Here is a 27,875-nt window from a genome sequence, read left to right on the forward strand (position 1 = left end):
AGAGATATTTACTTCATGTAGGCTATGGAAAAATTCTGACCAGCCATCCTTACCTCCTGATAAAGCATGCATCCTCCATGACCAAAACAACTCAGAACTGCAAAATAAGTGTTACTTTCTCCTGCATAAATGTGAAGAATGATAGTATTACACTGTTTAGATCTCTAATAGTCATGCCATTTTTTAGCCTGAAGTTAGAATGAAATTACAGCCTTTATTAATTACGTTCTGGTTTTCACAACTGGACCTTGTCAGTTTAATTGGACTTAATATGATTGGTAATTCATTTAAATTTTTCACAAAGTTGATTATCTAAATATAAATGTTTGTACATTTTATGTTGAATTGTATTTATTAATTAGCTTCCTGAAAATAAGGTTTTTTTGCTTTTTAATGAATAGTGTTCTGTTACTATTTTAAGTGTTTTTCTCCTCAGTATTAGAATTAGCAAAATAAGTCTGTGCAGCATATTTAGTGATATACCCTAGGTTTGTGTCTCATTTGTAGGAATTCATCTGGCTACTTAGTATTCCTGACTTTCTTTTAATTCAAATCTAAACTTTCAGTTAGAAAAGTGAAACAAAATAGAGAATCATGTCTTTGTTTTTAAATCTGTTTAACCCAATCAGTTGTTTTTGGACTACACCATAAAATGCTATGAGAGTTTCATGAGTGGTGCTGACAGCTTTGAGGAGATGAATGCAGAGTTGCAGTCAAAGCTGAGTAAGTGTTCTCATTCCCAGTGTGCTTGCTTTTGGTCATTTATTTAACTCTGCCCATGGATTTGTAGCTTAGTTTACCATACCCAGTGTTTCTACGAGCTACTCACTTTCAATTCATTTGGATACCTACTGATTTTTATCTTCATTGTTTCCTGGGTAAAAAGAAGTAATAGTTGAACAAAAGAATACTGGTGTTGGAGTCAGACCTGAGGCATTGCCCCTTACTGGCTATGTGACCTTAAACTACTTGTTAACAAGGTTTTGCAAGATTAGATGGTCATATGGTATCAAACACACTACCAGAAGAACAGAAGATAATCAGCAAGTGTTATTCCTCTTCGAGGATAATATTTCTGTGATATCTTTGCTGTTCTATTTGAGAAATTAACCAATTAGTCAAAAGACCTAAGGTTGCTTTCAAAATTTGTGACAGAAAGTTAATCTGCCCTTTTATTTCCAAAGAAAAAATTTTCCACTCAGCTATAATCAAGTGATACTCAATATTTACTGGCTAACTCTAAAATGTTGCAGAAGTATTGTTCTATGTTTTTGTTCTTATACTGAGATAGCCTTGTATATAGCATGCCAGAGTAGGAGGTAAAATAGATAATATTGTGTAAAGCAGTGGTAGTGAACCTGGTCCCTACCGCCCACTAGTGGGCGTTCCAGCTTTCATGGTTGGCGATAGTGGAGCAACCAAAGTATAAATAAAAAGATAGATTTAACTATAGTAAGTTGTTTTATAAAGATTTATTCTGCCAAACTTAGCAAAATCCGACATAAAGTACTTGGTAAGTAATTATTATTATATGCTTTAACTTGCTGTAACCCTGCTTTATAAATTTTATAAAGTAAAGTTACTTTCCTACTTTATAAATCACCATTACTGTGGAACCGGTGGGCAGTTAGAAAATTTTACTACTAACAGATACAGAAGTGGGCAGTAGGTATAAAAAGGTTGACTACCCCGATGTAAAGCTTTTCTTCCAAGGACAATAAAATCAATCAAAACAGGAGAGTATAGCCTTGCCACTATTAGCACATAGGTGAAAGCAATCCTTTATGTTCCCATTGGATGTACGTTCTGAAGAATAATCTGGAGCATTTTCACTTCTCCAAATGAGAGAGGGAGCAGGGTAAATGATGTTTTAAAAAAGGAAAGTTCATAGTGATCTAATACAGAAAGCATCTGTAGAGTTCTTTAATATTTCTCTTTATAATTAATTAAACAAATTGTATTCATTTATTCAAACAATATTTATTCTATACCTGTTGTGTGCTAACCACCATTTAGGCACTGAGGATACGGTAATGAGTAAGGGATAAAAATTCTGCCCAATGAGTTTACGTTATTTTAGACAGAGACAAGAATCAAATGAGCACTGTAGGGCAATTGTGTTAAGTGGTACCGGAAAAATAAAGCTGGATAAGGAGGTAGAGAGTGTGATGGAGAAAGGAGGATAGTTTGCTGTTTTGCAGAAGGTGATTGTCCTTCGCTGACAGTGTTGGCCAAAGACCAAAAGAAGTGAGAGCAATGGTGAAAACCTGGGGAACAATGTTCAAGGCAGATTTGAGATCTTATGAAGGTTTTGGGTTTTTGTCTCCAGAGGATTTATTTAATGTAGATGCTTTCAAGCTGGAATCATTAGCAGCGAAAAACAAAGCACTGAATGAACAAATTGCAAGACTGGAACAAGAAAGAGAAACAGAACCGGTTAGTCAACATGTTTATCTTCATTAACTTATACACTTACTGAGCTCTTTTGGACTCCTGGGTCTTCTTTTTGAATACCAGCTACTTCTGAAAATTTTTAAAAATAGGTAAACAAAATAAGCTTCTTAAAAAGTAAATCTTTTTTCATAGAACAGAACTCCCAATGAAAACATGTTTGATATCTCTGGAGCTTTGTTTTCCCTTGTGTTCTGTTTTGGACTAATGATTAGAGTATGATGAAAGAGTCTTACCTATTTACGTAAGACCAAAAAGATATTTTGCACCAGTTTCTCATGTTATACATCTCTATTTACAAGAGCCCTGAGTTTTGTTAGTGGAAAGGAAATGGTAATAAAAAGGTTTATATAATACATTGTGTTCTAGCAACTTTCAAAAAGCTAAATGATAATATTCATATATCTAATTTTATTTTGTCTGTTATATTGTTGAAGCACCCAGACTGTTCTGTAAAATATCAGATTTTAAGTGTTTGTGCTTTTTCATTCTGGCTCTTGACATTTTCTATCTCAAACTGACTTTTTAAAAAGTACATCTTTTAATTACATAATACTAGTAAAGTCCCTTGACTCCCTCTAAAAATGAAAGGAAAACTCTTATTTACCTTACTCTAAAATGAATTTAAGCAATATTGCTTTACTTTCAAGTGAAGTATAGAATTATTATTGATGAGAATAACTAATTTAACGTTTTTTTCTTTTAAAGAATCGTTTAGAGACATTGAGAAAACTGAAAGCTTCCTTACAAGCAGATGTTCAAAAATATCAGGCATACCTGAGCAATTTGGAGTCTCATTCAGCCATTCTTGATCAAAAATTGAATAGTCTCGATGAAGATATTTCTAGGATAGGTAAGCATAACTAACGCTAAAAGAGGTCATTCGGACTGGGATGGGGATCTGTGTGAGATTAATCACATAAAAAGCTGTGTCATCCACATCTTTTTTTCCTTTAATGTTAAATAGCTAAAGCAGGCTACCAAGTTTCCAGTGCTTTCTGTATTAGTTTTCTGAGGCTGTTGTAACAAATGACCACAAACTTGGTTTCTAAAAACAACAAAAATTTATTCACTCACAGTTCTAAAGGCTCTAAATTCAGACTCCTCAGTTTGCTTGAGGACTGTGGAGGGGAATCCATTCCTTGTCTCTTCCAGCGTCTGGTGTCTCATAGCATTCCTGTGTTGCCTCCATTCTCACATGCCTTGTCTGTGTGTCTGTCTCCTCTTGTGTCTGTTAGTTTCTCTTTGCTTTTATCCTTAAGGACATTTTGATAACATTTAGGGCCAACCTAGACAACTCAGGGTAATCTCATCTCAAAACACTACACTTAATCACATCTGCAAAATCTCCTTTTCCAAATAAGGTAGTGTTTACAAAATCCAGGGATTAGGACTTCATATCTTTGTGTGACCATTGCCCAGCGTGTTTGATACCTTCTTGTTTTCAGGTACCTGGCTTTTTGAAGCCAAGAAGGACCTAACCTAAGAATGTCAGGCTGCCTGAATATAAATATACATTCTATTCTACCTGGTAATTAATAAGCCAGATTCTTAAATCACTGCTAGCTTCAGTGTGCTATAATGACCTTACCTCTATCACTGCCCACTAAACTACTCAGCAGCTTAAGGTGATTGAAAATATAATGAAAAGATGCAAGTACTATGATTGTTATGAAACAGGATCCCAATTAAAGAAAGCTTGTTTATGACTTGTGTGTTCCTAACCTTTTTTTCATGAACACATTGATCTAATCATAGACACTGAAAAGACTGGTGTATGATTTGATTAATACTTCTCTGATGCCAGAAGGAGAGCAAAGGAAGTTATCTACAAATTGCTGTCATTGAATGGCAATTAAAAAATAAATAACAGTATGAACCTACTATACTATTTTCCCAAGTCTTCGCCTGCCTCAATTTTATTCTTTTTTGGGTTTTATAGGCTGTGTCTGTCCCACGTAGGAGTTGTATAGGTTGTCCTTAGGATATTTAACTTCTACCCTATGGAATAGCGATCATCTGTCCAGAATAATAATTATCAGGGGCAATGACTGAATGGGGTATTTTGTTTTGTATTTAATAACTGATCATATATTTTAGATTTGCTGTAAACCAGGTCTTTGAATAGTTTACACTGGGTCCCTACTGTTTGTTTTCCATAGTTACAAGGAACTATAGACTAATTTCTTGTTATAGCAATATTTGTCATGCCATTAAATCAATATTTTATAAAATTAATACTCTTACTTTATTAGTGTTTAATCGAGAGAATTTGTATACTTTTTTTCTTTTCTTTTTTTTCTGAAGTTGGAAATGGGGAGGCAGTCAGGCAGACTCCCACATGCGCCTGACCGGGATCCACCCAGCATGCCCACCAGGAGGCGATGCTCTGCCCATCTGGGGCATCGCTCTGCCACAATCAGCCATTCTAGCGCCTGAGGCAGAAGCCACAGAGCCATCCTCAGCGCACGGGCCAACTTTGCTGCAATGGAGCCTTGGCTGCGGGAGGGGAAGAGAGAGACAGAGAGGAAGGAGAGGGGGAGGGGTGGAGAAGCAGATGGGCGCTTCTCCTGTGTGCCCTGGCTGGGACTCCCACACACCAGGCCGACGCTCTACCACTGAGCAAACCGGCCAGGGCCTATGCTTTTTTTTGTGAGCCTTTTTCCCAATAATTGCAAACTGAGTGAGAGAGAAATACTTCAATCATTTGCCATTCCAGAGTGATTTAGTTTGAGACAATAATTTGACAGCTGTTAACCTAAGATGTTTTTATTCTGAGTATTTTAACCTAATTGGTTAGTTAAAACCATTCATGGCCAAAAGCAAATGAAATATATTTAAACTCAACAGATACTGTACATTACTGATTATTTTGTGCAGACTCCTGTATAAAATTTTATTTAAATTAACCATTAATTTACTGTGCGTTCAGGTGCAGAGCTTTCCAGCAACAGTGCTACAAACAGATTATCACAAAGCCAAGATCTTAATCCTCCCCACCCTCAGGATGATTTCTCCTGGCCCCCTTGGTCATGCGCGTCCCCATGCATTATCCCAGCCTGCTTTAAACCGCTGTCATATTTATAAGCTATGAGATAGAAGGTTCAAAAACACTGTTCTGTATAACCTCAGATATTTTAAATTTTATCATTTCTCCTCCTCTGCATACTCATTTACTTCTTGTATGTACCATATTGCCTTGGTACAATATAGTCATTCTTGATTACAAATTTTGGCAAATAGGCAAAGCTAGAACCTAACTGCTATGGTTACTTAATTTCTGATGAAACCTCTGAAAATTCAATGAAATAAGAATAAACTGATATATTTTAATACAAATATTTTTGTGTTTGTGAAAAATTTGTGGGTTTCCTGGCTTATTGCGGAGAGTCATGTAGGAGTATTAAAAGCATTTGAACTGAACATTGACAGACTATTCCCCTTAAGTGTAACAATTCTTTTATTTATTTTTTTAAGAGACAGACACACAGGAAAGGAGAGAGATGAGAAGCATCAACTTGTAGATGCAGCACTTTAGTTGTTCATTGATTGCTTCTCATATGTGCCTTGATGGGGGTAGGATAGGGCTCCAGCTGAGCCAGAGACCGTGGTGTCATGTCTTCATGTTTATGATCCCGTGCTCAAGCCAACAGCCTCAGGGTTTTGAACCTGTGGCCTTAGCATCCCAAGTCAATGCTCTATTCCAGGGGTCCCCAAACTTTTTACACAGGGGGCCAGTTCACTGCCCCTCAGACTGTTGGAGGGTCGGACTATAAAAAAAGCTATGAACAAATCCCTATGCACACTGCACATATCTTATTTTAAAGTAAAAAAAAACAAAATAGGAACAAATACAATATTTAAAATAAAGAACAAGTCAATTTAAATCAACAAAGTGACCAGTATTTCAATGGAAACTATGCTCCTCTCACTGACCACCACTGAAAGAGGTGTCCCTTCCGGAAGTGCAGCAGGGGACCGGATAAATGGCCTCAGGGGGCCACAGTTTGGGTACTCCAGCTCTATTCACTGTACCACTGCCTAGTCAGGCTACAATTCTTAATCGTAACCATTACGTGTGGGGTCATATTTTTTCCAAACAACACTTTCTGAAAACCAAAGCATGGCAATAGGGAAATAAGGTTCACATAAAACTTGTGTTTCATCTTTCAAAAATGTCATTAATAAGGAAGAATCAAACAGAACTATCCAAAAGAGAAATCATATATGTACAGAACTTGAAAATTTGGACATCTTAATCAGATCTATTAAATAATGACATAATTTTTGGCCATGGCCAGTTTGTTCATGGATAGAGCACCAGCCATGCGTACAGACAACCCAGCTTTGATCCCTGGTCAGGGCACACATGGGAAGCAACCATCTGCTTCTCTCTCCCTCCCTCTCCCCCTTCACACTCTCTTCCCCTCTTGCAGCCAGTGGCTCGATTGGTTCAAGTGTCAGTCCCAAGCACAGAGGATAGCTTGGTTGATACGAGCATCGGCCCCAGGCGGGGTAGTTGGGTGAGTCCCAGTCAGGGCGCATGTGAGAGTCTGTCTATCTCTCCTCTTGCTTAAACAATTAATAAATAAAGGCATACTTTCTTTCTAGAAATTGAAGGATTGTAACAATTTTTTTTACACAGAACTAGAATGTGAAACAATGAAACAGGAGAATACTCGACTACAGAATATTGTTGATAACCAGAAGTACTCAGTTGCAGACATAGAGAGAATAAATCATGAAAGAAATGAATTGCAGCAGACCATTAATAAACTAACCAAGGACCTGGAGGATGAACAACAGCAGATGTGGAATGAGGAGCTAAAATATGCCAGAGGCAAAGAGGCGGTATGTCATTTCATTTCCAGAGTGGCAGCTCACCAGAGCAGACCTTTGTAAAGGTCTGTCCTGATTAAAAACTGAGTGTGTAGAATAAATTGGCTAAACAGGTACAATTGTTTAGCATCGACATTTTACTAAAACGCACTCATCCCTTTAAGTCAATTCAGTAGCCTTTTTCAGTCAAATTTGAGGTAGTCTTTTATTTTCAAACAGTAAGCCAAAATAAGCAAAATGTCTCCTAGGTCATGAAAATAATTTTAATAAATCCCATGCCTTTTATACAAGAAGAGGACGTGATTCACCTCTTAATTTACCTGTTCACTACTCAAACATTCATTTTAACTTCTGTTGTATACAAATCATGCTGGGCATAGAGGAAATAAAGATAAAAAGACACAGATTCTACCGTCAAGAAACTTTTAGTATAGTTGATATTTTCTACCATGAGATAAGACCTCTAATAGGAATTTCTGTAAGGTACTGAGAAAACATTAGTATACTCAACCCAAATTTAGTGTGCATTGTGTGGGCAGATGGATCAGGCTTCCTTGAAGAGATAAAACCTGAACTGAGTTGGGAAATGGAAGTAAGAGCTAGCATGGCAAGGGTACGGGAGTCAGCAAAGTATGTGGGAGCACGCAGAGAAAAAATAGCATGATGCACTCTAGTATCCTTAGCGTTTCACATGGCTGGTAATTAATAGCAAGGGATGGGGGCAACAAATGAGATGTGAGAGATAAACATGGGCCAGACAGTGAAGATCATTGTCATATTCAGGATTTTATCCTGAAAACTCTAAGAAGCCCTTAAAATTTTGTAAACAGGTATCACATTTCAGAAAAATCAGGGGGGGGGGGGGGTTGTTTACCGAGAGAGAGAGAGAAACAGATAGGAAGGGAAAGAAATGAGAAGCATCAACTCATAGTTGCGTCACTTTAGTTATTTATTGATAACTTCTCATATGTGCCTTGATGGGTGGGCTCCAACTGAGCCAATGACCCTTAGCTCAAGCCACAACCTTGGGCTTCAAGACAGCGACCTTTGGGCTCAAGACAGCGAACACAGGATCATGTCGATTATCCCACACTCAAAGTGATGAGCCTGCACTCAAGCCAGCAACCTCGAGGCTTGGAACCTGGGACCTCAGCATCCCAGGTCAACACTAAATCCACAGCGCCAGCGTCGATCGGGCAGAAAAATCTGTTTTGATAATAGGAAAAATGGATTGGAAGATAGCAAAACAGCCAGATAAGGATATATGGCAGTAATGTGAGAATTTATAAGCTGAATTTAGATAATGCTAGTGGAGATTAAAAGAAGTGGATAGATTCTGACTACTTAAAAGGTAGAATGAAAAAGACCTGATGAAAAGAGGAGGAACAGTCAGTGTCTGGCTTGGACAACTGAGCAAGTTACCCCTCAATCGGGAATAAAAGAGAAGTTGCCAGTCAGCAATGGAGGTGGTCTGCTGGACCTATTGTGTTCATTGGACATTCAAGTGAAAATATCTAATGGGCTATTATATGGGTCTGGACTATCTGACTTTGCAATGTAGAAATCAGTAAAAATCAGTATAAAGGACTTTAATGACTCAGCATTATCACCAACATATCACCAATGTTTCTAAAACAATATAGTAACAAATTGTCTAGGAAAATTTTCCTATCAGTTTCACAGCAGTCTTTTATGCTATAATACACTATTTTTATTCTTAAGAAAACTTATATAAAATTTGTTTTAAGGAAAGGAAAAGAAAGCATGTCTTTTAAAAGGCTCATTTTTTTAGGGTTCCAGACAAATATTTATTTGAAGTGTTTTACTCTAATATTTTCAGTTACAAGTTTTGTTTGTAGGTATACTTCTAAAATTTAAATATCACTAAGAAGAAATTAATTTCTATCTTTTGGTCTAAAAGTAATACAATTTTATCCTATTACTTCTAGCACTTTTCTTAGTATAATATTTCTTATATATTTATCTTTATTTATATTTTTCTTGTATGTTTACCACCATTGTTAAAAGGAAAAAAAGTAGCTCAAATGTGGCTACATTTATATAAGGGCCAATACTGCCTTTTCATCCTGTTCACATTATAGAGTATGTTATAGGTAAAATGCAGACAGTTTCTAAATAAGTTTCTTAATAATTGCTTTATTAAAACCTGTATTTTAACACCTATACATGTAATTCTTAATCTGGAATAGACAGTTCAGGATCAAAAATAAGTGTTACCTCTCTTTTTGGCTCTGTTTCACTGTAATTTTGCTTTGTTTTAACCATCTGTACTCCCTCATCCTCCTAACCCTCTAGTAATCTATTTTTGTACATTAAGGAGAAAAATATGCATCCATAAGAAATCGCCTGTCTTTGAACCTTGAATTTGGTAAACCTGTGTTTTAGCCCTGGATTGCCACATCATGCCTATGTCACTTGAGTGTGTCATCTAAGCTGTCATAGTTTCAGTTTCCTTATTTATAAAATGAAGTGTGGTTAGACTAGATTGGTGAATCTGAAATGAGTTACCTCAACAGTTACTGAGTGTATTTTTATCTCTTGAGCATTGTGGGAAAGAAGAAGTTAGGAACCTCTGGGCTAGGTAAACTCTCAGTTTAACTAGCTAAAACTAGCTGTACTAAAAAGAATGCTACTTTTGATTTGGAAGATGAGGCTGAAAGAAATAAAATTATCAGGGAAGTAGATAAGCAGTAGCCTAATGAAGAGCCACAATAGGACCATGGACACTGAAATAAGTAAGCCCTTGGGTCCTGGGTAAGAGATAGTAAAGAATGGTGGCAGAATGCAAAAGTTTAGTATAAATATTTCATTCATCATTTTTTTCTGAACTAATTTTTATTCTCTGTGCCACCTCTGGCTTTGGTAGCCTTTTGGAGTTCTTTGTTGAGACAGACTTTGAGAGTGCATCTAGAATCATCAGGAAAGAGTTAATCAGATTTCACTGTCTAAATTGGTTGTGGGGAGGAGACACATGTCACATATTTGCTCTCCCTGCAGTTAGACATGATAAAGGACATGGGCTTGGGAACGAGGTTTTCATTTGATCAATGAAATGCTAGTAAAGAACAGAAGAAACTATCCCTAGTACTATTTAGTGTAAGGATAAATAGACATGCATATTAGTAGTCCCTAGAAAGCTACTATACAACAAATGGTAGTTGAGATGATATCCGGATTCATCAATAAGAAATCTTAAATTTAATAAGTGTGTAGAGCTAGTAAATTTTTGGAAATGGCAAATTATTTAAGCAAGTTCCAATGGGTGCTTTTGCCATTGCGTTTTTTCACTCAAAGGATTCGTTTTTATAGATGGTAATAGCAACAAGGGAATAAGCATGTATTAAATGGAGGAAGCAGTATGAAAACAAATTGCCTAGACTCTGAAGATTCATTTCTCTACTCCAATACTTAGTATCTACTATATGCCAAGTACTATTCTGGGTGCTGGGGATTCGACTGCTTTCTCAGAGCTTATATTCAGGTGGTGGTGATGAACAAATGCATGTCACTGAAATCAAAATCTTTAACAAACTGTTAGCAAGGTATTATCATTGGTTTTAAGTTTTTTGACTGTGATGTATGTACCTAAGTTTGGTTTGCTTCATACCTCTTCCTTTATATCTGCTTATTGGTTCTATAAGTTATTTTTAAAGGGAAGTGGGTGGATTTTCATTAATAACAAAATAAATGTAGACTCATTCCAAACTATTTGTCAGACAAATGGAAGAACAGTAGTTAATATACTGCTTATAGTATACTAAATTACTACACTACTAAAAAGATAATATAATTTTGTGTAAAATTAGAGAAATGCCTATTGAAAACCATTTGGAATGGGGTTGTTTGTTTTTTTAACATTCCTTTTTGTGTTCTCATCTTATAGATTGAAACACAATTAGCCGAGTATCACAAGTTGGCTAGAAAATTAAAACTTATCCCTAAAGGTGCTGAGAATTCCAAAGGTTATGACTTTGAAATAAAGTTTAATCCTGAAGCTGGTGCCAACTGCCTTGTCAAATACAGAGTTCAAGTTTATGTAAGTAATGATGAGTACATCAGAGTTTTCAAATTATATCATTGATGTCTGGTGCATATGTCTATAAGTAAAAGTTTAGATTTCAGCATATCTGTAACTCAGGACTAAACATAGCAATAAATACTGGAAGTTTTTATCTTCTTTGTTCTTGGTAGAAAAAAAATTCTCCTATTATACATTACTCTTAGAATTATAATACCTTTTCTTCCTCCCTACCTATTTTATCTGTTTAACTATCCAGTAGAATATTGTACTTTATTAGAAGTCTTTACAAAGTATGGTAACAAGATCAGTTCTTCCCAGAATGGAGAGAAAAGAATCCACAGAGAGATGGCAAACCTGAAATGAATCTTGGAAGATTATGGGGGTTGTCTGTGGGAAAAAGTTTCAGGCACAAGTACACACATGAAAACATAAAATATAATAGAGCATCAAGAGACTTCAGCAATCAGTGATGAGAAATCTGTACCTGATTGTTAAATATGTCAAAGGATGTAATTTGGGGAAGAAAAATTTTAAATTGCTCTTTACAACTTAATTATTCACAAATTTTACTATTTTAGTGGCCCTCTAAAATGTCCATTTTTAAAATACTTAATTTTTTAATATAAGAATGTCAACTCTAAAGTTAAACAATTTCTCTTTGAGAATTATTCATTCCTTCAGTGAATTATTCAGTACATATGTTCCATATTAGCTAGGTGCTGGAAATAAAATACCCACAATGATAAAGTCCCTATTTTCCCAGAGATTACAGTTTATTTGGTCGATAGACTGTTTAAGTAAAGCTAGACTTGTTTTCAATTTTTAAAAAAACCAACCAGTAAACATTTAGTCTTTTACTGAATTATTTCTCAAGCAATTGCTAGGTAGGTGGGCAGATAGCCAGGCAACCAGACAGACAGTTGACTGACCATTGTTTTGAGTAGTTTGACATGACTAGTTTAAAAAATAATTACCTGAGCGGAGGACCCGGGTTCGATTCCCGGCCAGGGCACACAGGAGAAGCGCCCATTTGCTTCTCCACCCCTCCGCCGCGCTTTCCTCTCTGTCTCTCTCTTCCCCTCCCGCAGCCAAGGCTCCATTGGAGCAAAGATGGCCCGGGGGCTGGGGATGGCTCTGTGGCCTCTGCCCCAGGCGCTAGAGTGGCTCTGGTCGCAATATGGCGACGCCCAGGATGGGCAGAGCATCGCCCCCTGGTGGGCAGAGCGTTGCCCCATGGTGGGCGTGCCGGGTGGATCCCGGTCGGGCGCATGCGGGAGTCTGTCTGACTGTCTCTCCCCATTTCCAGCTTTAGAAAAATGAAAAAAAAATAAATAAATAAAAAATAATTACCTGAATTAAATCACTGTAAAAAGCATCCATTGCAAAAAGAATACATATGCTCAGAAAAGGAGGAAACATTTTTTGAAATAATTTTACATAATAATAGAGCAATAAAAATAGAAATAGAATTAAGAAGTTACCATTTCAACTGTCACAATATTTGGAGAAAAGTTAAGAGGACATTATACCTTTCGAAACTGAAGAGCCCAAAATTAAAACGCACCTAAAACCTCAAAAGACCAACTGAAAACAGTAACATACAGGGGCTTCTCTAGGAGTGATAGAAATGTTTTGGAACTAGAGGTGATGGTTATATAATATGGTGGATTACTAAATGCCTCTGGATTGTACACTTTAAAATTTAATTTTAAGTTAACTTTATTTTAACTTAAGTATTTCAGTTTAACCATTTAATGTGTAAGTTTTACTTTAATAAAAAATAATAATAATGTGGAGCAGTGAATGCTTTGTCGAATTAAAATCAGTAAAATAGCAGAAAAGCATAAGAAACACAAACATATAAGAGCTTCGGGTTGGTGGATGTGTGGAGATGCTGGGAGAGTGGCAAAGTCCAGAGGGCACACAAGGCCCGTGCCCCTTCCCAGACACCTCACTCTGTGTGTCTGTAGTCGGCTGTTCCGGAGTTATATTCTATATAAATAAACTGGTAAACATTTACCTATGTAGGCCTCCCACCTTTCTTTATTCACAGAATAACCTATGAATCTCTACAGTAGAATGTTGAGATGTTCCTCATTTCTTTTGCAGCTTCAGAGTCCTCCATTGTGTAGCTTATTCAACCAGACCCTGCTCTAGTCTCTGCTATTACAATATAGTTGCAATGGATAGGGTAAAAGGAAATAAATAGAAGCAGATAATTGTAAGACTAAAAAGTTGAAAAGGATTAATAGAAATGATGCATTTGGAGAATATAATAAATTGTTTCTGAGATGGCATTAAACTAAGTGTACTTATAAAATGTTTAATAACAGTAGATTCCAGAATGGTAAGCAAATGTAGAATTTTATATGTATTCAAAACCAAAAGCAAGTTAAATTCTATAGTAATGTTTAATTACATTAAAAATTAATTTTACATTCTTAATGTTATGTTTAAATTCAGAATATCACGAATTCACTCTTTCTCCAAAAGTGGTTCCTTCTGTCACGTTGTATAGATACCTCATGAGAGGAGCTGTGTATTTACTTGTGTCATGTGTAACACACATTCCTATGTATTTTATAGGTACCACTCAAGGAACTCTTAAACCAAACTGAAGAGGACAGTAATAAAGCTCTAAATAAAAAAATGGGGTTAGATGACACTTTAGAACAAGTAAGTAACAACACATAGTCATTAAGAGCAAAAAGAAGATTTTTTAAAACAAAATTACATGCGATTTGTGGTTTCTAATTGCTAAGGAATAAATTTTTAATAAAATATGAAAAATGAGAGTGGACTTAGAAACTTTTAAAGTAATTTTTAAAGTAACTTAAACATCCTAGACTTTACGTATCATCTATGATGAAGGAATATATGTAACTGAGGGCATTCCCCTTTGTTTTTAATGGAGAATTGCCACTTTTAACTTGAAATAATTTAATAATACTCCTTTTTATGCTAAAAGGTTTTTGAGATGGCTACCTTAAAGGTAGATGTGTAGTATTTGGGGTTAAAATGAACTAGGGAAAGAAATTCCTTACCAGGTTTCTCATTGTGGTCAGAGGCATTCAGGGAAACTCACATATAAGTATCTTTGAAAGTCTATTTCCAAAAGTAGTTTTTAAAAAGTTTCTGCTTCTGAAATACACCGATATCTCTCTGTCTCTGCCACACACACAAAAGTGTCTTAGCAGGATTCTTGGTAAAATTGAACAGTACAGAGATAACTGAGTGAAGGAGACAATTCAGAAGAGCATAAAAAGTTTTCTTAAAGAGAATATTTGTCTGTGGTGGTGTTCTAGAACCTAGATAAAGGATACAAGAGAAAGGTCTGGAAGAGAGAATTTCACACTGGCATATGCTGAGTTTCAGTTTTCTGGGTCACCAAAGTGAAGAATGTCCAATAGGCAGTTGGAGTTTGGAGATATACAGATAGATGTTTCTTAGTATGCAGCTAATTAAAACCAGGAAATTTCTCAGTTGGTGAGAATGAGAGCTCTCACGTGAGCAAATGAAAATATAGCCAAGACCAGAGTCCTGGGAGAACATCCAGGTCAAAGTGAAAGCAGAGAAAGAAAGTTAAAAGGAAGAATTAGAAGGACCTCCAAAGAATTAAAGAGGAAAGCAGGAGTTTACATGGTCTTAAAAACCAAGGAAGGGGATTTCAGAAGGGAGCCAACCAATGTTACTCCGATTCCGAATATCAAGGCTGAAAGTTGTTCATTTGCTTTTTAGCAACTAGGATGGTTACTAGTGACATCTGCAAAAGCAGAGGAGCCAGAGAGCATATTACTGTGGATTGAAACTTAAATGGTAGGAGATGAAAGATACTATGGTATGAAATAGGTTACTCTTTGTGGACTATGACAAATTAGATTGTTATAAAAATGTTTGTGTCTAAGGAAAGGAAATGAAACAGTAGTTATAAAGTGGTATATTGGAAACGTTTTTGTTTTTTGTGGTTTTATTTGAGGATTCTTTATGGGGGAGGGTGTTGGTTTTAACTATAAGAGATGGAGTTCAAGGGCAAGAGGATAAATTTTTTAAAAATTAAGAGCAGCAGGGATTGATGATATAAAGAAATATGAAAGCATAGATCCAGAGAAGAGCTGGAAATTTGTTCATGAGGAAATGGGTATCCTATATCCTGAAACTGACTGGAAGGAAAAAGGGAAGGTTTCATACAAGTATCTTGGTTGTCTGGAGACAAGAAGTGATGGAATTCCATTTTCTGGCTCTACCTTCTTATAAGCAACTTTAGAGCTCTTTATTGAATGAAAGAAAGAAACAAAGGAGGTAGACTAGAGGAAGTATGCCCAAGTAGTAGCAGTAGTCCTTTTTGGTTGCAAAATTATCATTGATGATTATTATTTTCTTTCATTTTTTCTGTTTACCAGTTGGAAATGTGTATTTGTCATAATCAAGTGGGGAAATGTTTAATTAATTGGTGAAACTTTAGTAAAGCTGACATGAAAATATAAGCTCCTCAGAGATAAGTAAACCTGATTTTGAACAACCTTGAGCATCTAGTGGAAGTGCTGGTGATCTGGGTGTCCATTGTTCTTACTGCAGTTGAATTCAGTGAAACAACTTGCATAGTAATTACTTCAGAAGTAAAGTATATTTGATTAGAAGCAAATTTATAGCTTCAGTAGCCATAGTATTTAAGATAATAGAAAAGGCAGGTGGTATAGAAAAAGTCCTTGGAGATGGAACATCCAGGTTTGAGTTCTGGGCGTATGCTGGTTGCATGATCTTGAGTAAATAGCATTCTTTTCAGGGCACTCTTTTTATATGTAAAATAGGATAGGAATGATGATTGAAGTATATGCGAGTTTCTTTAACGTGTTCTCATTTTTTTATTACCATCCTACCTTTCAATAAATAACAATAGCTTCACTAAATTTTCCTCAAAACATAGATATATAAATTTTTTAAATATATGTAAATGTAGAACATTACTTTTAAAGAAAGATGTCAGTTTATACATTTTACTATTTTGTTTCCTATGGGAAATATTTTCCTCTTGATCTAGCTGAAAATGTTCTGTATTACCAATATCAACTGGTATCAGCACTTAGCAGGAAATGAGCTATTGAAACACTTTTCCTTCAGTTTTAGTTTCAGTATATCTTTTTTTTTTTAATAAATAAATTTTTACTTTAATGGGATGACATCAATAAATCGGGATACATATATTCAAAGAAAACATTTCCAGGTTATCTTGTCATTTAGTTCTGTTGCATACTCATCACCCAAAGAGAGATCGTCCTCCGTCACCCTCTATCCAGTTTTCTTTGTACCCCTCCCCCTCCCCCTCTCCCTCATTCCCTCCCCCCACCCCCGTAACCACCACACTCCTGTCCATGTCTCTTAGTCTCGCTTTTATGTCCCACCAATGAGTGGAATCCTGCAGTTCTTGCTTTTTTCTGATTCACTTATATCACTCCACATAATGTTATCAAGATTCCACCATTCTGCTTTAAGTGATCTGATGTCATCATTTCTTCTAGCTGAATAGTATACCATGGTGTATATGTGCCCCATCTTCTTTATCCAGTCTTCTATTTTTTTACAGTGATTAAAAGCCTTTAAGCAAACTCTTGGCCAATACAGCAAGAATCCATAAAAAAGTAGTGTCCTTAACATGTTCACCAAGTCCAAGTTGGCCCCATCACCATGCCAAATCCCTGAGAAAGGCAACCCAACCACAGTTCAGTCTGTTAGGAGCTGTCACAGGGAGCAGGAGTCCAGGAAAAGTCCACATCCAGGAAAAGTTTCAATATATCTTAAAGCTCAAGGTTAAATGTAATTGCTTTATTACTCTTTGGAAAAATGCATTGACTGTAAGCAATTAGCAAATGTTGCCCAATAAAATCCATATGAATAGGTTTTTTAATATCCCAGAAAGTGAACAGAAATGGAAAGCTAGAAAACTAATGTAGAAGCAAAAATAATTTATATTTTTAATAAATTGACATAAAAAACATAGTATATAATATTTATATAATACTGTATATATGAGAGCTTAAAAGCATTCCCACAGCAACTAGTGGAAAAACATAATGCTATCCTTCTTTTACTGGGAATTAAGCCACACTTTTGATTCCTAACTAATGTCCTACTATACCACTCTGCATTTAAACATTAATTGCAGATTTTCTTGAAATTAACTCCTCTTTGGAATAATAAATTCTTAAGACAAATGATGGAGTATTCAAAAGAACTAGAAGAAATCACATGGTTTAGTTAGTTAATTTATTAATATGAGTTTTTTAACTTATTTTAAAATTTTTGATGTATGGGTATGATTTCTTATCTAAAGTTTTATTCCCCAAGTTAAATACAATGGTAACAGAAAGCAAGAGAAGTGTAAAAACTCTGAAAGAAGAAATTCAAAAGCTGGATGATCTTTACCAACAAAAAGTTAAGGTAAGAACTTTGCCACACTTTGTATAGATTAGCCAAAGCTATGCCATTATTGATTGACCCTGTAACTTGTGTTGTAGTTTTGTCTTCTATTCAAAGTTTATGGAAAGGAGTTATTTTATTCTTTTAAATGACTGTTTTTGGACTTGGGCTATTTCACTGGACTTGAGGGAATGGTAAATATGTTTACTCTGTCACTAATATTCTATACTCGCATTGTGATTTAGGATCCCTGTAAGACCAAACCATGTTTTAAACATAATTTCGTCTACTTTTCTATGGAGATTTAGTGGTAACTATTCCTAAATCTTAAACCCCAATAAGGCCGTTTGTATATGTGATTGCATATAAAGTATCATTACAAACTGACTATGTTGGCAGTATTCCGGAAATCATTTACATGAAATCCGAACTATGGGTAAAATAATGAAATATATTCTCTACCTCCTCCAACCGCACTTCTGGCCAGCATTTTACTTAGGAAGGTACTCAAAGTGTGATGACTGTTCGTTATCAGTTAATGCATCTTACATGAAAATTTTAACCATACGAATATTTTTTACATAATTACACCAACAAAGTATTAGGAATTGAAAACTTTTCTCTTGCCCTATAGAACTTTAGGGCTTATACATTCTTTAGGCTGTGTAAAATTTTTAGAAAATACACCAGCAATAATATGGTCTACATGTGAAATATGAGGCATTTGGTAATCAGTTTTGTTTTTTTTATATGTCTTCTATGACAACACCTTTTTTTTCTGTAAAGCACTTAAGTGAATTTTTATATTTCATCTTGAGAAACCTAAGAATTAATTAATTTGGGCTGCTTAAATAGTAGTATGAAAGTTATCCACATTTTGAGTTATAAAAACAGCATCTTTGATGCTCATGGAAAAAAATTAAATTACAGTATCATAAAATTTCCTATAGTTCAGACTTGAAAAATACTGCTGAAAGAATTTTATTCAGGCTTGTTGAGGTCACATTTATGTTTACAGTATAAGATTCCTAAAAGAGTATTATCTCTTACATGTAAAGCAGTAAGAATCCTTAGAATACAAATGATTCAACCTGACTTTTCAGAATGCTTTCATAAATTTTTTAAAGTCCATTTAAAGTATATAGAATGTGAATATTAAAAGAAATCTATATAACCATGGCTTTATCCTGTTATTCTAATAGGAAGCTGAGGAAGAGGACAACAAATGTGCCAGTGAGCTGCAGTCCTTGGAGAAACACAAGCACACGCTGGAGAGTGCTGTTAACGACGGCCTCAGTGAAGCTATGAATGAATTAGATTCTATTCAGCGGGAGTAAGTTCATTTCACCAAGATTTATCATGTTATTTTCAGTTTAATTATTTGACATTGCTATAAAACTAAATCTATATTTACTTGCTTTAAACTGTGTTGTAGAGCTTTTTGAAGGCGAGGGAATAGTAAATAGAACTTGGCAAAATAGCTTGTAATGTGAAGATACTTTCCCCAGAAAAATACATTGTGCTGCTATTATAGCTACTGGCTCCTTCCTTTTTAGATCAAATTTAATAAATGGCTTTTTGTTCTTGGAAACAATATAAAATTTTAAATCAATTCAAATAACTTTTTCTATTAGTAAATTTTAATTAAATTTCACTAAAGTTTAATAAACTTCGCTCAGCTCACATTTTAAAGATAGAGTTTCTAGCCTGACCAGGTGGTGGCACAGTGGATAGAGCATCGGACTGGGATGTGGAGGACCCAGGTTCAAGACCCCGAGGTTGCCAGCTTGAGCACAGGCTCATCTGGTTTGAGCAGGGCTCACCAGCATGAGCCCAAGGTCGCTGGCTCAAGCAAGGGGTCACTCGGTCTGCTGTAGCCCCCCAGTCAAGGCACATATGAGAAATCAATCAACAAACAACTAAGGCGCCGCAACAAAGAATTGATGTTTCTCATCTCTCTCCCTTCCTGTCTGTCCCTATCTGTCCCTCTGATTCTCTCTGTCTCTGCCACACAAAAAAATATATAGTTTCTAGAAATTAGGTATATATAAACTATATTATACTATAAATCACATAGTCAGTCTGCTTGCTATAACGCAACACATGCCTTCGTAATATTTACTATGCTATACAGAATCTATGATAAGAATCACAGGACCTGTAGGAAAATTGTGTTTGGAGCCCAACACAAAATCTCTGTCAGTGACACATAAACAAAACTGGGACCTAATGAAAATGCTAGCACAATTGTAAGCATGTTAAATATTTAACACATAAATACTATGATAAATATCATTCTTTATTTTTAAAAGACCTGAAGTTTGTGTGGGGAAATGAGTATCCAAAGGGTTGCATTATTGAGGAGAGGTAGGAAGAGGGTTATCCAAATTAAATGGAAGGTTGTAACACCAGATTTGGATACATGTGGCTCATCATACATGTGATGAACTGAGGGAGTATTTTGTGTCTTATGTATTTCTTTGCATATGGATTCAGCTGAGTACAGTTTTCTGCATTCACCTAATGTTTCTCAAGAAGGAAATTGGAATCAGCAAATGCAAATTTTACATTATGCTCAAATTGCTACCTAATATATCCAATTGAAACAAATACGTATTTCCAAACAAGCATTATAACAGAACTGACTGGGTTCTGCTATATGTTACATTTCTTAGAAGTTCTTCATTATCAAATTATACATTGCCAAGTTTTCTCTTTTGGTTTTCCTTATAATTTTAAAACTTACATAGGAAAAAATTTAGGCACAACATGTAATAACTATAACTAAAAATAGACTTTTTTTCTTGTAGAATATTCTGCCTTTATATATATAATTCTCTACTACAACATCTATAAAATTAATATTCTAAATAGATAATTCACAGGTTATATAATTCTTAAGTGGCCTTCAAATAACTTTTAAAAATCTGACTTTAAGGTTAGAAGTATAACCCATAAGAAAATCACAGTTCTGGTCCTGACCTTTGGCTCAGTGGTAGAGCGTCGGCCCAGTATGTGGAAGTCCCCAGGTTTGATTCCCAATCAGGGCACACAGGAGAAGTGACCTGCTTCTCCACCCCTCCTCCTCCTCTCTCTCTCTCTCCCTTTCTCCTCTCCCTCTCTCCCTCCCTCTCTCACTCGTCCCCCACCTCCTGTCCTACATCCATGGCTCAAATGGTTTGAGCAATTTGACCCCAGGCACTGAGAATGGCTCCAGCAGGTGCTGAAATGGCTCCATTCCAAGCAACTTGGAGCAGCAGCCCCAGATGGGCAGAGCATCACCCCCTAGTGGGCTTGCTGAGTGAATCCTGGTCAGGACACATGCGGGAGTCTGTCTCTACCTCCCTGCCTCCCTGCCTCACTACCTCTCACTTAATTAAAACAAAAAGAAAGAGAGAGAGAGAAAGGAAGAAAATCACAGTTCTTCATTTTCTTTTTTTTAGCGAGAAAGGGAGAGACAGTAAGGGAGAGAGATGAGAAGCATCAACTCATAGTTGCAGCACCTTAGTTGTTCATTGATTGCATTCCCATATGTGCCTTGTTGGGGCGGGCAGTCCAGGCCAGCCAGCGACCATTGAGTCATGTCTATAATCCCATGCTCAAGCCAGTGACCTTAGGGTTTCAAACCTGGGTCCTCAGTGTACCAGGCAGACAATCTATCCACTGTGCTACCACCTGGTCAGGCGTTCACTTTCTTATTTATAGCCTAGGGATAGTCAACTCAGTTGAAGGTTTTTTTGGCTTGCAGTTTTTGTTTTGAATTTGAATTTGAAGGCCTAAAAACAAGACCCCTGCTCTCCCATTTAAGTATTTTTAATGTGTTGCCTCTGAAAACATTTGTGAAGAGGAATTTTTACTCTAAATGCTATTATGCATGATAATTATAGAAAAATATTAGATCAAGAATTAAGGCCTGACCTGTGGTGGCGCAGTGGATAAAGCATCGACCTGGAATGCTGAGGTCACCAGTTCAAAACCCTGGGCTTGCCTGGTCAAGGCACATATGGGAGTTGATGCTTCCTGCTCCTCCCCCCTTCTCTCTCTCTCCCTTTCTCTCTCTCTTTTTCCTCCTCTAAAATGAATTTTTTTAAAAAGGATTAAGTTTACAATCCTTTTGGAGACTTAGGTAATTTGCTCCCAAGCTTTGTATGTTAAAGATTGAGGTCTTTTTGCTGTATATTTGTTGCTTGCAAGGGATCTTTGAATTTTTTTTTTCTTCCGTTTTAATGATTGAAAATTGGACCTCTGTGAATTATACATATAACAACAGCAGATATCCCTATCAGAACCTGGTTTTATTGAATATGAAAAGGAGAAGTGAACTAACTAGAACTGATATATTAAGTTTTTTTCCTAGACAACTCAAACAAGAGTTTTTATTCCACAGATACCAACTAGTTGTACAGACCACAACTGAAGAGAGACGAAAAGTGGGGAATAACTTGCAGTGTCTTTTAGAGATGGTTGCTACACATGTAGGGTCTGTGGAGGTAAGTGTGTGAAGGGCTTTTCTACATCTTAAAAAAGCTTTAAAACTTTCATGTAATTCTGTTTGGGAAATATGATCTTGTGTAAATTTATCAGAAGAATCCTTTCTAGCAGTGTTGCAAAGAGACACTTATACGTCTTATAAAGTAATCTGTTTTGTTCACAGAAACAACAGTGATATTACATTAATAGTATAGAATGTGGTGGCTAACTTTGCTCTCCATACTGAAAACATTTTAGTACATTAAAGTTTTCATTCAGATGAAAGAGCATGTTATGACAAATATTTTTTTCTGTTAATTTCATATAAACAGAATAAAGTATTTCTGAAACATGAAGTTTACCTTATTCTCACCTTTTACATAGCTTGACAGTTTAACAGTAAAACTATTCCTCCAATCCGCTGTACAGAATCCAAAAGCTAAAATCAAATGCTAAACTTTGAAATTCCTAGATAACTTATTAGGTGATACATTCTCAGTTGTGAATGGTTTAAAGAAAGAAGACTCATTATTTCACATTAATAGGCCTCCATGTTGTGAAAGCAGAGCATGTGATGTCCGATGTCCTCCTCTCAGCTGAAAGACGGGGAACTGCCGCTCTCGTGCTTGCAGTGCTCTTCACTGCTTAGTGGTGAAAACTAAGAAAAGCGGCCCTGGCCGGTTGACTCACTGGTAGAGGGTCGGGCAGCGCGTGGATGTGCCGGGTTCGATTCCCTGTCAGGGCACACAGGAGAAGCACCCATCTGCTTCTCCACCCCTCCCCACCTCACTTCTCTCTCTCTCCATCTCTCCCCCTCTCCCTCTCTTTTTCTCCCTCTTTTTCCCTCTCTCTAGCTCTCCCTCTCTCTCCTTCTCCCTCCCTCTCTCCCTCTCTCCCCCTACCCTCTCCTCCCTTTCCACCTCCCCTCCTACAGCCATGGCTCAATTAGAGCGAGTTGGCCTGGGGTGCTGAGGATAGCTCCATGGCCTCCACCTTAGGCACTAAAATATGACTCTGGTTGCAATGGAGCAATGCCCCAAATGGGCCGAGCATCACCCCCTAGTGAGCATGCCAGATGGATCCCAGTTGGGCACATGTGTGAGTCAATCTCTGCCTCCCCTCCTCTCATTAAAATGAGGAAAAAAAATAAACTAAGAAAAGCATCCTGGATTCTACATCAGAAAACCTGAGTTCTACCCACTTCTTCTAATTCAACCATTTACTAGCTCTATAGTCTTTTTTTTTTTTTTTTTAATTTTTTTTTTTTTCTTTTTCATTTTTCTGAAGCTGGAAGCAGGGAGAGACAGTCAGACAGACTCCCGCATGCGCCCGACCGGGATCCACCTGGTACGCCCACCATGGGGCGACGCTCTGCCCACCAGGGGGCGATGCTCTGCCCATCCTGGGTGTCGCCATGTTGTGACCAGAGCCACTCTAGCGCCTGGGGCAGAGGCCACAGAGCCATCCCCAGCGCCCGGGCCATCTTTGCTCCAATGGAGCCTTGGCTGCGGGAGGGGAAGAGAGAGAGAGGAAAGCGCGGCAGAGGGGTGGAGAAGCAAATGGGCACTTCTCCTATGTGCCCTTGCCGGGAATCGAACCCGGGTCCTCCGCACGCTAGGCCGACGCTCTACTGCTGAGCCAACCGGCCAGGTCTCTATAGTCTTTAATATCCTTTTTCAACCACAGACCAGAAAATTATTTGAGTGATTACTTTCTCATTCTCCAAGGATGGTGTATAATGATATATAATAGTTTTATTCTGGGTTCATAAGAGAAATAGCCAGTCCCTGGCTGGGTAGCTTGGTTGGATTGTTGTCCCAGTGCACCAAGGTTGCAGGTTCGATACAAGAAGCAACCAATGAATATGAATAGGTGGGACAACAAATCAATGTTTCTCTCTCCCCTCCCTTTTCCTCCCTTCACCCTCCCTTTCTAAAATCAGTAAATTAAATTATAAATGAGATCTATTCATTCATAATATATGATTATTGGCCTAGATTGGGAAAGTCTGCTTGTATGTATCATTTGACTTCTTTGGTCTTTACTTGCTTCTTCTGTAAACTGACAGGGTTGTGCTAAATAATTGCCAACATGCTTTGTACCTCTATCTGTCATAACTATTACTGTATTCTTAGTATTGTTAATGTAGGAGTGATTTATCACAACAGATTTATATGAAAGGTATGTACAGTTAAAGTTTTAATTAGTTAATATAAAATTAAGTTTGAAACTAATGATAAATTACTATTTTTAATTTCTGTGTAGTTTAATGTTATTAAAGAAGGTCAGATTATATTAAAAAATACTTATTTTGAGCACTTATTTTGCACTATGCAGAATTCACAGTTAGCCAGTAAATTATAGAAGGAGCATAGATAGTCAACCAATCATCACTAAAACCGAATGTGGAGAAATTTTATGAGTGATGAAATTATACTGCAGACAACAGAGGAATAGTATCTTCAGATAGTATATTTTCCATGGAACAGTGTGTTTCTTTGAGCAGATCCTGGTGGAGCCCAGTACAGGTCCTTGTAGCTTGATGTTCTAGACTAGGAGATAGAAAACTGTAGCCTGCAGTTTGTGCTTACAGCCTAATTTTGTGAATAAAGTTTTATTGGAACACACTCATTCACTTCCATATTATCTGTGGCTGCTTTCCCACTACAATAGCAGGGCTCAGCAAGTGCAACAAAGACCATCTGGTGTATTTCAGGCCTGCAAAGCCTAGAATTTTCAGAGAGAATATAGCTCTGTCAGCACCTTGATTTCAGACTTCTAGCCTCCAGAACTATAAGAGAAGAAATCTGTTGTAAGCCACCTAATTTGTTGTGATTTGTTATGGAATTATATTTGAAATAGTAAAAAAACAAACTGGTATATTAGTTTCATATTGGTACCATACCAAATTATCACCAATTTAATGGCTTACAGCAGCACAAAGTTATTTTCTTATATTTCTGGTGGTCAGAAGACTAAAATGGGGCCTCTGGGCTGCAGTCCTTGTTGAGGCCAACTATAGTCCTTGGCTTGTGGCTTCTTCCTGTATCTTCAAAGCCAGTAGCACAGCATCTGCTAACCTCTCTGACTTCTCTTTTTCCTGAGATCCTATCTCTGTGTCACACTGCTCATTCCCTCGTACAAGGACCCCTGTGATATTGTTGGACCTACCAGGATAATACAGAATAATCTTTCCTTGAGATTCTTAGCTTATACCTTCAAGTTTCTTTTGTCATATAAGATAACATATTCACAGGTTCTGAGAATTCGGACATGGACATCTTTGGAGAGGCTGCTTATTCAGCCTACCATGCCTGGAAACAAACATACATTAACAGTAAAGTGGATAAGTAATATATTCATTCAATAGAATACTATACAGCAGTACATGAATAAGCTATAGCTGTATGAATTAACAGGAATGAATCTTAAAATTGTGAATAAAATAAGTCATAGAACATTACATTTAATATCATTCAGTAAATATGAAGGTTGTTCCCAAGTACTACCACTAAACTATAGTGTGTGTGTGTGTGTGTGTGTGTGTCTGTGTGTCTGTGTGTGTGTTTAGCAAAGTGGTTGTCTCTGGGGAGAAAAGAGAGGATATGATTAGAAAAGGGCACAGAGGAGCCTACCTAGTGATACAAGAGAATTTTTTTACTTCTTTTCTTACAATGGTACACTCTGGCTCTGGCCGGTTGGCTCAGTGGTAGAGCATCAGCCCAGCATGTGGATATCCCAGGTTCAATTCCCGGTCAGGGCACACAGGAGAAGGGACCATCTGTTTCTCCACCCCTCCCCCTCCTTCCCCTCTCTCTCTCTCTCTCTCTCTCTCTCTCTCTCTCTCTCTCTCTCTCTTCCTCTCCTTCAGCCATGGCTTTCGACTGTCTCAAGCAAGTGGCCTCAGGCACTGAGGATTGCTCTCTGGCCTCCACCTCAGGTGCTAAAAATAAATAAATAATGGCTCGGTTGCTGAGCAATGACTGCAGATGGGCAGAGCATCGCCCTCTAGTGGGCTTGCCAGATGGATCCTGGTTGGCGTGCATGCGGGAGTTTGTCTCCACCTCCCTGCCTCTCACTTAAAAAAAAATGGTATAGTCTTGTCTGTAATTTTGACAAACACTTTAAAAGAAATTAACAATTGCCATTGTTTTCACCAGAAACACCTTGAGGAACAGATTTCTAAAGTTGATAGAGAGTATGAAGAACATGTGTCTGAAGACCTCTTGGAAAATATTAGAGAGATTGGAGAAAAGTATAAGAAGAAAGCTGCTCTAATTAAGTCTTCTGATGAATAAAGAGAAAATGTTGATTAAGCAAGAACTTTATTAACAGTGTAAATTTTTAAATTTTTCTTTGTAGGTTTGAAAAATTGCTAACATATCTTATACTCCTTCTTACAATGAAGTCTCATGACTGCGTATTCCTATGCCTGTAAAATTTTTGTAAATTTTATAAATCTAGTTAATTCATTTAAAGTATGTATAACCTGAAATTATGAAAATGTGTTTGTTGTCTTTAGATGTGAGCACCAACTATATTATGTACCCAGGGTTTATAAAATGTTATCAATAAAGTATGGGGGTTTTTTTCCTGATGTCTCTGCATCTCTTCAGATGGTTAGAATGGTATTTTGATCTAAACCAGTGGTAGTCAACCTGGTCCCTACCACCCACTAGTGGGCGTTCCAGCTTTCATGGTGGGCGGTGGCGGAGCAACCAAAGTATAAGTAAAAAGATAGATTTAACTATAGTAAGTTGTTTTATAAAGACTTATTCTGCCAAATTTAGCGAAAATCCGACATAAAGTACTTGGTAAGTAATTATTATTATATGCTTTAACTTGCTGTAACTCTGCTTTATAAGTTTTATAAAGTAAAGTTACTTCCCTACTTTATAAATCGCCATTACTGTGGAACTGGTGGGCAGTTAGAATATTTTACTACTGACAGAGATACAAAAGTGGGTGGTAGGTATAAAAAGGTTGACTACCCCGATCTAAACCAACAATCAGCAAACTAACTGTAGGCTAAATCCAGTCACACCTATTCATTCACATATCATTTATGACTTCTTTCATACTACAATGGCAAAGTTTAATATACTGCTCACAAAAATTAGGGGATATTTTATTGTTTCATATTCATTTTGAAATATCTCCTAATTTTTGTGAGCAGTATATTAAACTTTGCCATTGTAGTATGAAAGAAGTCATAAATGATATGTGAATGAATAGGTGTGACTGGATTTAGCCTACAGTTAGTTTGCTAGTCTATTAGGGGATATTTTATTGTTTCATATTCATTTCATATTCATTTGCTAGTTAGGGGATATTTTATTGTTTCATATTCATTTTGAAATATCTCCTAATTTTTGTGAGCAGTATATATGCAACAGAGACCATAAGTCCTGCAAAATCAAAAGTGTATACTATTCTGGACATGTAGACCAACCCCTATTTATTCAGAGCCAAAAAGCCAACATTCTTTCTGTCTTGCTCTCTTTACACTGAAATAAACAGAAAAATGTGGAATGTGAGAATCAGAAGAAAACATTACTAGAGAAGTTTTGATTTACCACAGGTCTACAGCTCTTAGTGAAAGAAGTCATACTAGAACTTGAATTGGTACATAATTCTGAGTACAGCCAAGAGCAATGAA

General features: G+C 36.7%; 1 protein-coding gene across 3 annotated transcripts in view; it reads left to right on the plus strand.

Moving 5' to 3' along the window:
* The window catches only part of NDC80 (NDC80 kinetochore complex component), a 41,495-nt gene extending 14,592 nt beyond the window's left edge, over positions 1-26,903 (plus strand). The window contains exons 7-16 of one of the 3 annotated variants that reach the window (XM_066352622.1): positions 630-723; positions 2,330-2,436; positions 3,160-3,304; positions 7,097-7,302; positions 11,195-11,347; positions 13,919-14,008; positions 17,675-17,767; positions 18,949-19,079; positions 22,134-22,236; positions 26,377-26,901. In XM_066352622.1, the coding sequence (XP_066208719.1) occupies positions 630-723; positions 2,330-2,436; positions 3,160-3,304; positions 7,097-7,302; positions 11,195-11,347; positions 13,919-14,008; positions 17,675-17,767; positions 18,949-19,079; positions 22,134-22,236; positions 26,377-26,514 (1,260 nt within the window). In that variant the 3' untranslated portion in view covers positions 26,515-26,901. Of the gene's footprint in view, positions 1-629; positions 724-2,329; positions 2,437-3,159; positions 3,305-7,096; positions 7,303-11,194; positions 11,348-13,918; positions 14,009-17,674; positions 17,768-18,948; positions 19,080-22,133; positions 22,237-26,376 lie in introns of all 3 variants that reach the window. The other 2 variants (XM_066352623.1, XM_066352621.1) reach the window with 2 other exon arrangements.
* The last annotated feature ends 972 nt before the right edge of the window (positions 26,904-27,875 follow it).

This window comes from Saccopteryx leptura, chromosome 11 (genome assembly GCF_036850995.1).
Source record: "Saccopteryx leptura isolate mSacLep1 chromosome 11, mSacLep1_pri_phased_curated, whole genome shotgun sequence".
NCBI lineage: Eukaryota > Metazoa > Chordata > Mammalia > Chiroptera > Emballonuridae > Saccopteryx > Saccopteryx leptura.